The following is a 17,157-nucleotide window of genomic DNA, read 5'->3' as shown; positions in this document are numbered from 1 at the left end:
AGAAGCTCCCAAGAACAAACGTAAAAGTAAAGAGTGGCGTAGTGAAGTTGCGCCAGATGCTATCCTGTTATGAACAAAGCACTCATTTTTCATCGTCGTCAGCTCTGCATACTCTAGCTTTTTTGAGTGGCAACTAAATCATTGTTTGCCTTTTATAGAGAAGTGGACAATCCCACCCGAAGAATTATCTTTGGAATTTAGTTTACTAAGTATAAAAGCTTACCACTATGCGGTTAAAACGTGAATGCTAACGAACAGGCCGGCTCTAGACAACGCTTTTAGCCTTATAAGTTCAGCACGGTACTATCAAGAGACCTTAAGAAAGGTATTAGACGGGCCAGTTGATCCATGCACATAAGAGTGACATCACATGAATGTGAGTTAAGAACTGCAAGTGTGTAATTTTAGTGCCCTTCACGTAACGCCTAGCATGCCCCAAAACATTATCATGGCACAAAAAGGGCCGTTTGCTTGAGAACGTACTACTTCATTCCACTCTAATGAAAATTTACTCAGTTGCACAAAGCCACATTTTTCTGTTGCATTGTCTTGTAGGCGCGCTTTTGCTAGAAATTGTCCATAATTTATCATAAAAAAGTGACAGAATTAGGTCCTTGTTGTAATCGAAAAGCTCAAAGACGCGCCAGAAAGCACCTAACTGAGGTGGGGATAGTGGTAGTATTTATTTAAAATTTATTACACAAAATGTTGCCATGACGCAATAGTTACTGGCAGTATAACGCAAGGCTTGCCCCACAAGCAATCGGCCGATACCTCCACCTCAGCTTCATCATTCTGATGATTACGAACACCTTTGTGAAGGTTTTCGTTTTGAGCTTTCTGTAAATAAACCTTCACCTTCAGCACCTCAGAAGGCATCAGCTGCAATGAGGCTAAGCACAGAGAATGGTGTATACGTCCAGAATATCTGACGCATGCCAGCCTACTCTCAGCAGAACTCATAACATTAGAACCTCAGCTAAGGAAACTAATGCATATTTTCTGCCGTTCATTTCCAAATCATTTCTTTAAACGAAATATATTATTTGTAAAATACCACAATACCTCGGTTTCTGTGCTGTTATAAGGTCTTTCTGCTATACCACTGCTCGTCTGCCTGCACTGGTTCAGAAGTATTTGTTTTTTTCGCAGCCTTACAGGTTTCAGAAGTATTTGTTTTTTTCGCAGCCTTACAGAGCAGCCGCACCTCTAAGGGATGGTGCTGAAAGGTAAAGAAAATGGGTACTGCTTCCTTCACGCAAAATGAATGCATATGCTTCCGACGGCATTCTGGAGAGCTTCTGATTATGGTGATGGAAAAAGGACGGTGCGAAGGGCACCCGGTGGAAGACCTTCTTCGGGAGATATTACTAGGCCTTCGATTGACGGTGATCAAAAAAATAAGTGGAGGTATGTCTGAATACGCATCTTGACATGTCTCCCAGTGCCGCACCCTTTCAGATGTGAAGTTAAAATACGTAATCATGTGGTGGTGAAAAGCCCCACAAAACTTCCATTTAACTAAGTTTCACCAGCTTCCACCACAGCTAGTGAAGCTGAACATCAGCGTGACAACTTATCGGAACTTCACGCTCGTTATTATAGACACTCAGCGGGCTGTGTGCAATTCATCGTGTTCCTAATAACTGTTTATCATTTCATGTAGTTTACTACGTTTGTGGCTATATGTCTAGTTGTGGAGTGTTAGAGCGCTGCACATTAAAGGAAAATGTTGAAAGAAAATACAATGTTACCTTCAAAAAGTGGTGCCTATAGTGAAAATCACTAAGATTCATGGGTCGCCGCGTTGGCTCAGCGGTTATGGTGCTTGGTTGCTTACCCTAAAGACATTGGTTTGATCCCGGCCGTGGTGGTAGCATTTTAAAGCAGGTGAAATGCTAGAGGCCCGTCTACTGTGCAATTTCAGATCACGTTAACGAACCTGAGGTGGTCAGAATTATCCAAAGCCCTCTACTACGGCGTCCGTCAGAGCCAGAGTGGCTTTGGTGCTTTAAAGTTAATGTAACCATAAAACCAAACTACCACATACAAATGATATTCGGCTGGTGATAGCTTTGCAGTGGAGCGACAGAAGAAACATACCTTTATACAAGTAATTCTGGCTTCTATGCAAGTGCTTCCTCGTGGAGGAAAGTCGAGCGAAGGGTGGAGTTTGAAAAGTAGGTATGCGTGTTTTTATTTTTTTTCCCTTAGATCCTTAGATATAGTCTCAGTTGTTTTAAGGTAATAAAGCGAGTGAACAATTTCTAATGAGACGGGACTTTAGTGCCGTGACAATAGATCAGGGTGGCTACCGTTTCTGGTGATCAAAAGAAAGTAATTATTTTATCCCCCATCCTCGAAAATCTTAGTGAGGCATCGTTCGGAAACTTCAATAAAGTTTGCGCAGATGCGAACACTGGATTAGGCTCCAGAATCGGTCAGAAGTGCATATATACGTGAAAAAGGAAGCACTCGGTGCAGAAACAGATTTGAACGAACGTCAGTGCAAACCGAGTATACATCCTGACATTCCTTACTACTCGGTAATAATCGCTACTGTACATCGAAATAATTTCCGCTGGTCTCATTATTCGATCATGATGACATTAAGCCACACCTTTCTGCCGTTCTTCGTCTTTATCCTTGGGTCGTACGACACACCATGTGCGCACACGTGTTTGTGGCTTGAGCAGTATAGCAAATACAGCGCCACTCGCTACAGACTATGTCTTCGCACTTATAACAAAAAGGTGCTTGTTTAGCAGGTGTTGACAGTGGTTGCGTCAAAATAGATGTGGCGACGCCGAGCACAATGAATGAAAGGTGAAGGGCTCAAACCTTTAGCATCATTAACGCCATCCATCACCCTCCACGTCATTGCGTTATTTCATCGCGCCCACGTCGTCTGCCGCAGTTGTGTTGCAACCGGGGTATCGAGTTAGATGGTTCCAGACTCTGGAAGCATCTTTAACGTCTGAAACGCTACAAGGGTGTGAGGCCGGAGGAGCACCCTGTGTGTGTACCTCTTTTCGGGTACCCTGCTTCATGCTGTTCCGGTAATGTAGAACCAACTCGCCCGGTCTTTCACTTTGTCCGGAGCAGGGAAGCATCGGCAGCAAAGGCAGCAACGGCAGTTTCGTGGGGCTGCACGCGAATGTGGAAAGGCTGCCAAGGCAGCCGAGAACAGATTCAAGGTCGTTTACGAAAATGCGGGAAGCGCTGCCCTCAACACGTATATGTCCTGGCAGAAGCCGATTGATTTATTGTTGTACAGCAGTGGCTTCCAAGCTAGTTCCACCTTATGTGTTGACGAGCACTGCTCAAATGCGCTATGCTTTGTTTGAACGTGTGTCTCAGAATCATCGGACGTTAGTGTCTGGTAGATTTTGACAAGAAACACGTTAGCGAAACCGCTTACGATGCAGCTACAGCTATTCGGAGTTCTTTATTTCACGTTCTCCACTGATACGTGAAACTTCTTTCAAACATTCGAGCTGAGGCGGATCGCTTCCTCGCAGAAGTGTATGTTCAGAGTACCAGCTCCTCGTGTCTCCTTATATTTCGGTGCAGTCGAGTAATACGTTATGTTAATTCACTATTACATTTGCATTGACTGTATTTGTGATCAAGGCGTGCTGCGTTTTTCTTTATAGTGTTTTTTCCATTACGATATTTTTTATTTAATGGAAGACCACAAAGGAAGATAGTATGTAAGGGTAGTGTAAAACAGGACAAGGGACAAAGAAAGACGCCCAACAAGTTTCTACCAAAAAGGAAAGGTAGGTACCGGTTTTTGCAGAAAAAAATTTGGGGAGTCATGCCGTACTGTACCAGGACGGAAAATTAAGGATGGCATCACGCGATAACAGACCGGAAAAATTTGCGGGAGTACGCTCAACCTTCGGCATGTCTTTGGTGATGAAGAGCTTGCCGATTCTGATATTGACACAAGTTATAATGCTCACGAACACAGCTCTGAGTGTCACAGAAATGCTTACTACGGACTCATTTGTGCCAGTGTAAGTGTTCAACTGTGACAACAATCTAAACGTCTTGTGGTATAGCAAAGGGCAAAGGGTAAGAAACACGACTACTCTCATCGTCTTGTGGCTCTTTTTAATTTGCAAATTTTTGTTTAATTGGCTTACCATCCACATTATGTGCTTGAACTTTCTGCTTTTATCGCTCTCCTCTTTCTCTTTTCGTGTGCCCCCTCCTTCTCGTGTGCAGGGCCCCCAACCGGTCATTACGCCTGGTTAAGCTCCCAGCCTCTCCTCAGTTTTTAACATCTCTCGCTGCCAAAAATTTCACTTACTAATGTTTGCGCGAAAATTAAAGGAATATAATTACGTGCCAGACAAAATTATCGATAACAGCGAACAAAACTGCCTCTGTCAATTTTGAAACAGTTGCGCTTATCGTCACGCGCACTAATTGCTAGCTCTGCTTTTAATGGCGAATACAGGCTGCCGCTGCCAGCCTCCCCTTCTCTACTTAACGTCTCTACTGTTCACATTCATGCACTTTTCGTGCCACTGTTTTTTTTCTGCGTTGTAATGATTAATGGTTTTTTTTATTTTCCCCCTTCCCCTCATTCTGCATGGGAAAGTAGGCTTTTCCACATTGTAAATCACAGTAACTATGTGAAGTAATATACGAAAGACCGATATGTATACAACTAAAGAAAAAAAGTATGCTTTCTAGAAAACACAAGAAGTATACATGCTAATGTACTGAGGAAATGCTCTTTTTAACATGTTGACAAGGAGCGTCTTGCATTCCATTAAGAATTAGACTTACGCAAAACTGCAAAAGCAAATGTTTCGCGGGAACTGAGAGGCGCGGGAATTGTCGCACTTTCGATGGAACCGCTACCCACAAGAAACGGGGCGATAAAAGTAGCAGTGAAAGAAACGAGATGGCGACACTGTGATAATCTTTAACTTGTACTCACAACAAAAAGCGCAGGCATTATTTTTTCCATTTTGCCTGCATCAAATTCTGACCGCCGTGGCCTGGATTTTATTTCGCTACATCGTCCTCGTGCAGACACACTGCACTTGCTGAAGTACGGTCTTGGTCAAAAGTCGTAAGGCCCTAGCGTTCACCTGCAGCGAAATGAATTTCCCTAGAATGCTCTATGCAGCCGATCATTCAAAACACAAGTCAAGCAGGAAGCTTCTCTACATTCGGAAAAATGTACTGCTAGCATTTCAACGTGCTTCGGTCCTTAATAGTGCCGTAATTGCTCTATAACAGGGCTGAAGCGAAAACTTGTTGGCCTGAAGACTTGCGACCCAGACTGTACATGAACAATTAGCCACCGTGGCTGCTGTTCATGTGTGAAGCTCACGCAGAGCGGAAGTTTGATGTTTTGCGACAGCGTCTAAAGTGCCATAAGAAACTATTCAGCTTTTCCTTAGGACACAATGCAAACTTATTCCAGCCGCTACGTACAACACTTTTAGAGTTTGAGTAATAACGCATTTCATCTTCGGAGAAATATTAAAATTACTCAAACAAATACTAGACATTAAAGGGAGTGTGAAGGGGGCTCTAATAAAGTTGCGGCATGCCTGGGATATTGAAGCATGCCGCTTCACAAATATTGTCCAACAAGAATTTTTTAAATGCGCTTAATAGAAGATAAGTTACCTGTAGTTAAAATTTGAATTTCAGCGTCTTCGCGCCTTTCCCTCTCTCGACACTTTTTGCACGCTGGAAGGTAAGCGCTCCTTCGCCGACCCCTCTCTGGGAGCACAGCTTCCCGACCCGCCGGAGATAAGCATAAGCGGCTTATTGGCCGCGGCCACGGTAGCTGCCTGACGTCTGAAAGAATCTAACCAATGGCCACTTCTTACCTTTTCTACGCAGATGAGGGGGACGGAGGAGGGTGCGAGCATGAGAAATTCGCCCGGAAGGGCTCGCCAACTTTGACGCGCGATTGTGGGTCGTCTGCTGCGTGTAGAAGAGTATTATTTGGCTCTGGTTTTCATGGCAACGCAGTGCAGTGATTAAGTGAGTTAATGTGCTCTCCTCGGAAGGCGTTTCAGAGCCCCTTTAAGCGCCCACGTGCTACGCTGAAAGCAGTTCGTTGGAAGCTTAGTATGTCCACAGCCTGCGGCCTAAGACTGCCTACATTTTAAGTTTTCGCTGACAGGAACTAATCAGACATTACAACAAAGGCTCAAATTTGTTGGAAAGTAAAACACTGTGACAGTGTTGTCTATAACAAAATTCAGTTGAATAAAATATTGTCAAGTAATGTGGTATTTTTTGTTAAACACAAGCCATGCGGTATTCTTTGTTCTTTGTTCAGAATTCACTCAACCTATTTTCAAAGTGAAATTCTGTTTGTATTGTGCCCTGACGGAACCGAAAAGTTAAACTGTTAATGTTTTTCAAACTATATGTTGCATATTCAGCGTTCAAACACGATTAACCGTGTGCATTGTGTGTGTTCTCCCATTACATAAGCTCTTAGTTTTACGTGCGTGCGGGGGGGGGGGGGGGGGGGGGGGAGGTCGCAAAAGGCACTATCTTTGCGGTAGAGTTGAAATGTCCTTATGCTAAAAGAGGTTAGTGCTGTTTAAAATAAAAAATCTAAAACTCTACTTACTCTGCTAATACACCGCGGAAATCTCTTTTAATTCCGCGTTGTACAGTAAGAATTCTAGCCCAGTATTTTGCGATGCTAATAGAGCCAAATATCACCATATGCAAGCCACTGGTATAAAACAGAGAGCAGATATATTAAAGCTAAGGAAACTACATGCAGTAATTCCTAGATTTGATGCATATGACTTCCAGAAAAGTGTAGTCACTCCTCACAGGACATTCAGCAAATATGAGTTGTCAAATTTCTACATCGATAAGAATAATCACTCGACATCAGCACATGTAAAGAATCAAAATCAATAAAAGAAACTAAAGATGATTAACTCTCCAAGGTATAAAATCGCTTGCAACATACAGCAGGCGCAACAATTTTTTTGCTACACCCACTGTGAGCAGTGCGCTCCTGAATGATGAATTATGAAACCCTCCAAGTCATCGCTGAGGCGATCATAAGAGAGAAAGATTATAAACTTCTTTTGAACTTTTTATTTTGACGCATTTCCGTTCGATAAACGTTGAAGAGTAATGTGGAGAAATCTGTCGCAATTCAGAGACATTGCCGGATTCGTTGCAACACGTTTTGTTCCCGCGAGGACTTGCTGACTCTTTTCAAGTATAGCGGCACTTCTTCAAGCGAGAGAAGTAAAGAGGTATGAAAAAGCTTGTCATACACAACAACGGTTCGAGAGTCTGCGAAGACTTGAAAAAAATTCTTTCCATTTCAGCGCTCATTCCACCACTTCACGCTTTTTTTAGGTCCCAAAGGTTACGCTCCCTCCACCCCCCTCCCTGTGAAGCCTTTATCCCAACGAAGTGTCCTGCAGCCGGGCATCCAACTTTTTTTATTATTAAAGCAGTGAGGTCAGTCACCTCAAACCTTAAAATAAAGACGCTTTCGGCGAAGTGCTACGCGAGAGGCTCCCACGCGATTGCAGCGGCGTCGAATGCCTCAGCTGTCACTGGGTTGGCCTGCGAGGGACACATCTATTACGAAATGGCGCTCTTTCATTAGCGAACCGGTTGCCTGATTTTTTTTTTCAGAGCACTGATTACCTGAAAGATCCTAGGCCTCATTTTTCACAACCGCTTTGTCCAACTTTATTGAGCCTGTTGAGAAGAACTGTAACATTCCATACTCCGTCCTCCTGCGTGTATTCGTCCTCACTCAAGCATAAAAAGTTCAGCCATTTTTCTCCATCAACCGCTACCTGTTTCCGGATAAAAAAATTCCCAGGGACGCCTAATTACAATATGTGTTGGCAATGCTTTAGCATTAGAAGCTGTTTATGCTTTTACACGAAGTGACGTCGCTTTAGGTCTGGTGACGTCACTTGCTGTCCGATGACGGCACATCAATTCAGCCAGTGGAGATTTTTCAGTCTGGTAAGTCACTTGCCTCTAGCCAACGGAAGCTATCCAGCCGGCTGACATCGCATTCCTACAGATAATGGACGAATTTTGCGACCGGTTCACATTTTCCCGACAAAGGTTTTAATGCAAACCACTAAAGCCGACTGCATTCAAGACGCCGCATCCAATCACCTTTCCCGCCAACTGTTACACATAAAAATCACAGTAAGAAAGAAGCAGTGATCATGAAGTTTGGTTTTTGCAATTAGTTTAAAACCAGCCTGTTTAAATGCTCTCAGGCATATAGTTTAAGATCATAACCCAACTAGATGTCTCAGCACTCTGTATGAACGCACTTTCAGAGAAAACGATAGTTGTGGAAAGTTGGCGCTCTGCAAAATAATAGCGCTTAACGTGACAGTGGCTGTTTTTTTATTTGTCATGTAATACAATAGTATGAACATTGTAAACGAACACTATACGAACACTGTAAACGACCAAGACGAACACTGTAAACGACTTAATTTTGGTGATAACATAATTTTCGCGTTTTTCGCAAATTACCTCTGAGGAATTGATCCTGTGAATAATTAGGCCAAAAGGACAGCTTAGAAGCCTATCAGTCCTGCTTCACCAAATTTAGCACTCCCTAAATGTTGCGATATTGCCACTTTACTTGAATTCGCGAAATATTGAACTCACGAAAAATAAGCCACTAACATTATATATGCCCATAACGTTTTTCCATTCTCACTTAAACTAAAATTGTCTGTATCTGTCTTACTCGAAGAGGCTGCATTTTGATACATTCTTTTTATATACTTTGCTTTTCACTGTAGTACTTTTTTCTCCATGACTAAGTGGTACCATAATTACAGTAGCTTAGAACGGAACCGTCTAGGGACAATAATTTGAGCGAGCAAATGCAGTGCCGAAAGCTACCAGACCCTTCTGTGGAGCAGGCACTACCAAACGCTGAGAAACCTTGTAAGCGCTCACAACAACAAAACAACAACAAGCTATAACAACAAAACACATAGAACATTTAAGTAAAGCGGCAATTCATAATAGAAACATGTACGTCTCGGACAGAGCAATAGACACACTGCCTTCCTAAGATGAGCATGTACATTCCTTCGGCATAAATAGAAATAAACCTTCACACCTGTATTTCCATATACTGCGGGCACTGCCGGTGCAAGGCGTCCCGATGTTGGCCGCATACGTTTTTTTCCCGAGCCAAAGGGAGAACGAGTGGGAAAAACGGGACAGAAGGGAAGGAAGTGGCGCGTGGGAGCAGGCCTTTGTTCTACGTTCGCTTTCTCCCTTTTCTCCTTCCTCCCTGGCGAGCGCGGCGGCGAGAGCGGCGGCGGCAGCGGCAGCGGCGGCGGCGAAGGCGAAAGATTCGGCCACGAGGGGTCGCGCCAGTCGGTCTGCTGGCGTCGCTCGCGATGGCTTGTGCGCCGGTTCCCGGATAGCACGGTTCATTCGATTGTCTCGCTGGCGTGCCTGAGGCGCGGGCGCGAGGCACCGATCAGGACTGGAAGCACCGGACGTGGTTCTTCCCTACGTCTGTCTCGCTGTGCCAGTCCACGTGTCATTAGGGGGAAAAAAAGGACCCTCTGGCTTTCTGCAAGGCGCCAATTTCGCCTCCTCTCTAACCCGATCTGAGCCGCGAAACTTGCACGCCTTTGGCAACCACCGCGGCATCGGCTGCTTGCATCGCTGCCGGATCTGTTTTCCGTGGATAGCTCGTTCTTCTTTCTGCCGCAGTGTGTACAGCTCGTTCTTAACAGTGAGTGCGCGTAACAGGGTGTGTGCGCGTTCTTGTGCGCGAGTGAGTGTCTCTCCTGTCCGCCGTGATCCTACAGGCTGCTAACAGGCGGGAGCGCCAAAACCGCACTGTGCTCTCATCCGTTGCCACATTGGATACGTTTGCGTGCGGTTCCCTGCTGTTTGTTTGACCCACGATCATACTGTGTTTCGTTGTTCTCACAGTTGCAGAGGCGACTCCCGGGGATCAACACAGCTCTGGTGCTCGCGTTGTAGAGAACACGTCTGTGAGTTGATAAAGTGCTACAATTTGTGCGTGCGCAGTAGTGAGGCCCGACGATGGGTGCTACACCTACAAAGCGTTAACCTTCCGTACGCTGATGGGAATCTGGTGTCATCGTCGCAGCCAGCAACTTCTGACGTTGCTCTAACGCCGCCACTGTCAGCTACCGCCATGACCCTCCTGACTTGCCTACGCGGGGCGCTCCTTAGGGTGCTTGTGGGCATGCAGGTATCCTTGCTTTTGCATAGCGTGGAAAATCGAGTTGACTCAGGTAAGCAATCGATATCTCTCTCTTCTTTCCTTCCTGACATTGTTGCGTTTCACGTAAATTTGAACGCTGATGCTTTTGTACTGCACACGAGCCTACGGACGGGTATACGTGGACAAGGGGGCGCGAGCAAGCGCCACAAAGAGGTCGCAGCTGTTTGCTGTTTCTTCCTCATATGCTTTGGACTGCAACTGGAGCCGTTCTGCACATCGCCGGCTCAGTTTTCTGGGCTGAGAAATCTCAAAGACGACAAGAGATCATCGTTTTTAGTAAATGTGCTCTTACCATGCGACTATTTCTGTGCTTAAATATTCAACAAAACTGCAATATGATTGCGACTAGTTTGTTTGCGCTTGAGTTCACATCTTCTAAAAACAGGCGTATAGATTTTACACTCTTTTTGCGATGAACTCGTGTCTCACGGAAAGGTACGAGTAGCAGCTACGTAGGCCTGTGGTTTTGAGAAAGAGTAAACTTTATATTACGGGTCTGTATAAGCCTCATTATAAAACGGTGCCATAATAAGGCTTCAATGGATACTTTTGCTTTCAGTGGATAATCATAAGAAATTTGTTCTTTGCGAAATATTTTTTGCTGTCCGGTCAGAGGAAGACCTTTTTTTTTTTACCAACGGCTTAACCCAGCTGCTTTTGCACTCCCTGCGCTTTCACCGGCATCCTTCGTCGAATTTATTTTGAGCGGAGGAATTTCCTTTCGCAAACAAAATTGAAGGCGCGAATAAACTGTTTTAGCGAGTGGTTTTTCGCTGTTGTTAAATATAGATGAAAGAAAAAGCTTACGCTCATTTTCAGCGCTCTGAATCCCCCGCGTGCGAAAGCTTCTATTTCAACTCTGAATATGACCATCTCTCCTCTTCAGGTGCTTGTGTACCTGCTTCGTAACGCTACCGCGGCGTCCTTGCCATGAGCCCGCCGCAGAAATATCAGAAACGTTCACTGAGTGGAGTCCTGTGTTTTCGCTTCCAAATACGAACAAAATAAAAGAGAGAGTTGGGAGAAAAGTGGGCGCCGGGAAAAGGTAGAGAGCAATGGAGGAGGAATAGAGTAGAGAAGGGGAGGGAAGCCGGGCCGGCTGCTTCAGCGATGCGTGTTGAAACCGGTGGTTTCAGTTCGGGAACCCGCACTTCTCTTTTTGTGTGCATTCATGCGAGTCCTTCTCCTCTTCTTACTTGATTCCGCGCTTTCTTGCGTCCCTGTATAAGTCGGCCGAATGGCTTAAAATATGACTCGGCAGCTCTTTGGCATCGTACCTGCTTAAAACACGCACCCTCGAGATGTTCTTTGCGATAGGAAAAAAAAGAACTTTGCAGACCTACGAATGTATACTTCTTTCTGCGCTGCCGGGGCGCAGCAAATAGGCTTCGAGCTGAGGGAAAATAGGGTGAATGTGACTGAGGCCCAGGGTGGACCTAAGCACGAAAAGAATGGGGCAGTATTGAGGCGTTTTGTCCTCCTTGGAGTTCTTTTTCAAGCTCAATGCATTTGAATTGCTAGCTATATGAGTACACCTCATATTTTATGTATTTGTTGAGGATACCCCTAAAGGTCCTGTTTCAAGGATATGACGTACTCTGAGGAGAAAAAGGGGGAAGGTGGTTAGCATACCGACCGTGGTTACAAGGAAACTTCGAAAAATAGAAAAAGGCGCAACCAACAGGCTCAGTGCTTTCAAGAACGGTACTAGTTATTTTTCTCAATCTAAAATTTCCTGCGTACGCGTATTCGCTTTTATATCATCATTCTTATCTCTTTATTATATTGAGCAGTCTTGAACGTATCATAAGATATTTTTACCTAGGTCAAGCCGACATGTTATAAAACTATTGATTGCGGAGTTAGCCGATTACAACTAGAGGAAAAGCATTGTCAAGAGTGTGAAGTTCTCTGCCTATCTCATGCACGTACCTTTTTTCTTAATGAAAAAAAGCGGCTGTTCTGAACACGTACTTAACTCATTGCTCGACCAATAAGCAAACGACAAACCAGGAACCTTCTAGCCGTGAACATTTCTTTTTTGAAAATTAACAGTGCCAAACGTGGGAACCCTGGAGACACTGGTAGCAAGAATTTGAAAGTCAGAGTAACATTATTCTCCTGGTACGTAGATTAAATGCAGCTTGGCAAGGCCAGATCAGAGATCATGAAATGCAAATTTTTAGTGGTAGTTGTTAAATAATTATGTAAGAAATCGTTTCTGAACACCGCAATTTGTATACAATGGTTCAGTCGCACGTCCGCACTGCATCGCTTGCAAACTCTCAAAACCGGCTCATTCCTTTATTACGCATAGCTCAATTCTTGCGCCGGGTTTGTACCCGCTCTTTGACCTCCCATTCACGCTAAAAAACAAAATACACACACACACGTCCTGGGTTCCTCAAATATTGTGTAGTGTACCAGCCTCATAAGAGTTTAAGTTTTCCTTCGTAACCTGTCATCTTGATGAGACATGCGCACTGCACCGAAAAACCGTTCCCCGTCCTTGGGCGCTTTCTGTTTTTGATCTGGAATTGAGAAAAGATGTTTTCTGCTTTAAACAAAGAAAATAAGCATTATTATGATCTGCATTTCAATTAACGGCAATGTTAGCTTACCTGTTTAAAAGTGGTGTGTGCGAAATAATGAATTTTGTGAAGAAATGGGCTGCAATTTCATGCAGCACGCTGAAGGCAATTCATCTTTAAGCAACCCTTTTCTTACTCATCTCGCATGACGTGAATTTCGGCTATCCCACCTTCGTTCCTATGTTTCCTCCTTCAGCACTCATCGGAGAACAACGCGACCGGTATCTGCAGCGTAATACAAAATCAGTTGCTGAAAGCTGTGCGCAACTTACGTGGGAATGTTTGTTTTTCCTCCTCACAAACACGGTACCGGGCACTACACCTCGTTAGGATGTTTCTGGTTTCCATTTGAATATTGCCATTTGAACGCAACCTGTGTCCTAATAACATAGATTTGTAAAGTGCGTTCCTTCTCAAGCACTGTAAGCTTGCCGTGATGCACCCTTTACAGGAGCTTTCATAATGCTAGAGGCCCGTGTATTGTGCGATGTCAGTGCACGTTGAAGAACCCCAGGTGGTCGAAAATTTGCGGAACCCTTCCCTACGACGTCCCTCATAGCCTCATAGTTAGACTTCAGCGATTTGATTCCTACAGAGCGCGACAGCCCGTGCGCTGGAGTTCCTGTGAATGACAGCTCCATGCCAGGGGCCTAATGTGAATCCAGCGAGGCATCGACTACAGCACAGCGTGAAGTCGTGGGTTAGTCGTCCGGCGGGGGAGAAAAATAAGCGGGCGGCTTCACTTATGCCTGAGAAGCACCGAGTGGTACGTACTCGGTTCGTTTCTCGAACGAATGAAACGTCAGGATATTTCCGATTTGAGAGCACATGCAGCCTGGTGAAAGTTGCCGATTCACTGTGTCGAGTTAAACTGAAACCGCTTGACCCGCAAACAGATGAACACTAACCGCGAATATCCCTCAGAGCTAGTGCTTGGATACCGCTTCTGAAATCGCTACGACCACCGACTTTATGCGGGCCTAATCTTCAGAAAGCAGGGTGAGATATGTTTCGCATTCGCGTATCTCGACAGCACTTCCTGCCGCGCTTCCGTCATACTGCGATGGTATCTTCCTGTCTAAATTGCTCTGCGAAGAAGAGCGGTGAAGTAGGCGCGGCCAGCAAGAACTGCACATGACCGGACATTGGTAGTCGTTACTGCAAGTTTTCAATTTTTCTTTCTTGTGGCTTAATCGAGCTCTTTTCTCGTTAAACGTGACTTGTTGTCGAGTGTGGTATTCGCTTTGTATCACCCTTTAGTGTTAATTTAGTTAAGAATAAAAAGTAAGCTTGTCAGCGTTGCAAAGAAAACGTACAAAAGTAAGCTTGAAGCTCCAAAACTAAGATACCTATCAAGCCTCTGTAAAGCTTCCTGCTGCGCTAGTTGTTGCGTATCTTTGGGAGCAGTCGGCGCCACAAACAATAAGCAGAAGAAAGAAGGCAGGACAAGACACCTTTTCATGCGTTCCATCTTCTCCTTGTCTTGTGTGACCGTCACTTCTCACCAAGAAAACAAGCTGACGGTAGCGAATCTCAAGACGAGCGTAAGAATGACCACTATTCTACTCTATATTATAGAAAGGGTAAAGAGGCATGTATGTTAACTGAGCTCTACAAGTCTTTTTTGCTTTGTCAGGCATCTGAAGTCAGCTCATAGGTTTTCATCATCATCATCAGCCCGACTCGCCCACTGCAGGGCAAAGGCCTCTCCCATGTACCGACAATTAACCAGCTGCGGCCATCATATACCCGCAGACTTCTTAATCTCATCCGCCTATTTAACTTTCTGCCGCCCCATGCTAGGCTTGCCTTCTCTTGAGATCCACTCCGTCAACGTTAAGAACTAGCGGCTATCTAGCCATCGTAATACGTGCCCTGTCCTGAAAATAAACCAACGCAGGAGATTTGTTGGCTGCATTTTACTGATCAATAGGCAATGTTCTTCCTTATAAGCAAGGCGCAGTTATTTATTGCGTTGGGCTACTTTAGAAATTTAAAAGAGTTTTCATCACTAACGTTAGTTCTACTGTTTTTATTCAAATAGCTCATTTTTGCAGTATTCCTTGCTTAGAGTAAATTTTCAGATCGACAATATCTTACCACAGATGCTGCGACCACTTCCGAAATTTCCTTAGTCATTCCTCGGCATATATAAAAAATTTACTTAGTTTTTCCGCGTAAAGTTTTAACAGCGCCTGCAGTGCACTGCAAAAGCGGGTTTTGGCATCGCAAAATACAGAACAACACTAGCTGCACCTGACTGCCTTTAATCCCGACTGCCAGTGTTTCTTTCAATTCGATTCGTGCGCCATGCTTACCTTCCGCCGTCATCTTGATTGTCTTCCAGCGCAAGCCACGAATCTCCAACAAACGCGTTGTGCGTCATCCTGACCTTACCTGTCAAATGTCGGTCGGAGGAGCCTGGATTCAAAACAATGATTTGCGGGGAACCAAACCTGGTTAGAAGGTTATTTTTTAGAAGCGGCGCTCTTAGACGTGTCTTAAGAAAGAATGCAGTTCAAAATCCAGCACGGCATATCACACAGGATAGAAGGGCAAAAGAAAAGGACTTACTCTGAACTGATGTTTCTGTTGAAGATTATTCTTTTGGTACGCATGCAGCAGTTACGTAGAACTGAGCAAATATTTTGAGAGGAGGAGCTTTTCAGGTACCGTAATTTTTCGTTTCATCTTGAACCCCTAACGACGGCTGGCTTACATCTCTCCGCTTGTTTTTTGTTGTAAAAGATTTCTGTTGTTTGTGGGGATATTTTTCTTGGCGCTCTTTGAATAAAACACTGCCAAAGTCCGGCACGCGCATGAATGAAAACACACTTCAGATTGCGTTGAAAAACAGACTTCATAGAAGAAAGGGTTTAGTTATTGCAGGTGCGCGTGCAGAAAACGTCCGCTTTTACAGACGTAAAAGCCACGTCGCTACAGAATTTGGTAGAGTGTTTCAATGCTGCTCGCAGTAAAGCCAACATAGCAGCTATTCTGATCAGGCTTCGGACTTTTTAGCTGTGGAAAAACTTCGTGTGTTTCTCTATAGGATCAGACAAGAAGTAAACATTTGTGGGAAAAGATGCGTTGAAGTCTTTTTGCCCTCTTTTTCAGTATCCGCAAGTTCTGAAAGGGAATCTTCAGTACCTTGCTATAACTGAAAGCAGTGTATTGTGCCATCACCACCATCATTGTCAGACCATTATCCCCAATTACTTTGACTGCAGGAAAAAGCCTTCTCTCGCTGACAACCAGTCAACCCGCTTTTTCGCCAGCTCCGGCCACCTATCTCTTCTTAATTCCTATCCTCATCCATCCACTTGTCTCTCCGTTGTGCCTTTCTACGTTTTCCTTTCCTTGGAATCTACTAATACCCTAAGATAAATGTAAGGTCACTACTCTTCTCATTACATACCCTGCCTATGGCCATTTGGATTTTTTTTTGGACCTAAGCTAATTAATATTATCTTGCTTTTGTTCTCTGGCCTATGATGCTGCAGTAAATGGTACGAGATAAGACTAATACAGCTGGTGAATAGTAGTTGAACGAAATAGGAGAAAGGTGCCATTATCGGAGGCACTTTGGAGCGTCTGGTTTTGACCACTGTATCAGTGCTGAATGGAAATGGCACACGCAATGAGTGGAAAATAAAGAGAACAAAATTGACGTAAACTATGCAGGCATGATGCTGGCTGCTTAACTACTCAAAGGGTCGCATTAACTTTAAATGTTGGCCTAAGTATTATGCTACTACCCACAAAATGAGTGCCGCCATTTCGAAAGGAAGCGGACAAAGCAGAGTCCAATTCTGACAAACTGAGTGGGAACTTAGAAGGGTGAGGGTTCGGGCTAGTGGGTAGTCAACATGAGGATCCATAGCGCACACAATTGACGTTAGTCTACTTTATTCGTGTTGTGGTTTCCTGTGTACAAAAATAGCCGTTCCCTGCGAACTACGGCATTAAATCAAACGCGAACAGGATAACTGAGACGTAAACACGAAAACAGAAAAAAAATACTAAGTGCTGAAGACTAAATTTAAGCTGGGTTAGCTAATACTTTTACGCAACGCTCTTCCTACCATATAAATTCATAACAGATGCACTTGCATTTATCCTCCTTGAGTTAAAATCTCGTTTCGCTGTTTGCGTTTGCATTGTCTTATTCACGTTACATTTTAGGCTTACCGTGCACTTTGGCTCTAGACAAAAAGCAGCGTTTAAATGTAGGTTCGTTATGCTATACCTCAAAAGTAATTACATCACCTACCTTAG

At 44.3% G+C, this 17,157-nt stretch overlaps 1 protein-coding gene across 4 annotated transcripts in view; it reads left to right on the top strand.

The window, feature by feature from the left end:
• The first annotated feature begins 9,394 nt into the window (after positions 1–9,394).
• Positions 9,395–17,157, top strand: part of LOC144136563 (nephrin-like) — a 590,467-nt gene continuing 582,704 nt past the window's right edge. For 3 of the 4 annotated variants that reach the window (XM_077668964.1, XM_077668968.1, XM_077668966.1), the window contains exon 1: positions 10,235–10,298. In XM_077668964.1, coding sequence (XP_077525090.1) covers positions 10,250–10,298 — 49 coding nt within the window. In that variant the 5' untranslated portion in view covers positions 10,235–10,249. Of the gene's footprint in view, positions 10,299–17,157 lie in introns of all 4 variants that reach the window. The other variant, XM_077668967.1, reaches the window with a different exon arrangement.

The sequence above is a fragment of the Amblyomma americanum genome, chromosome 6 (assembly GCF_052857255.1).
Source record: "Amblyomma americanum isolate KBUSLIRL-KWMA chromosome 6, ASM5285725v1, whole genome shotgun sequence".
Classification (NCBI taxonomy): domain Eukaryota; kingdom Metazoa; phylum Arthropoda; class Arachnida; order Ixodida; family Ixodidae; genus Amblyomma; species Amblyomma americanum.
This window is presented reverse-complemented; position numbering and strand designations above follow the sequence as displayed.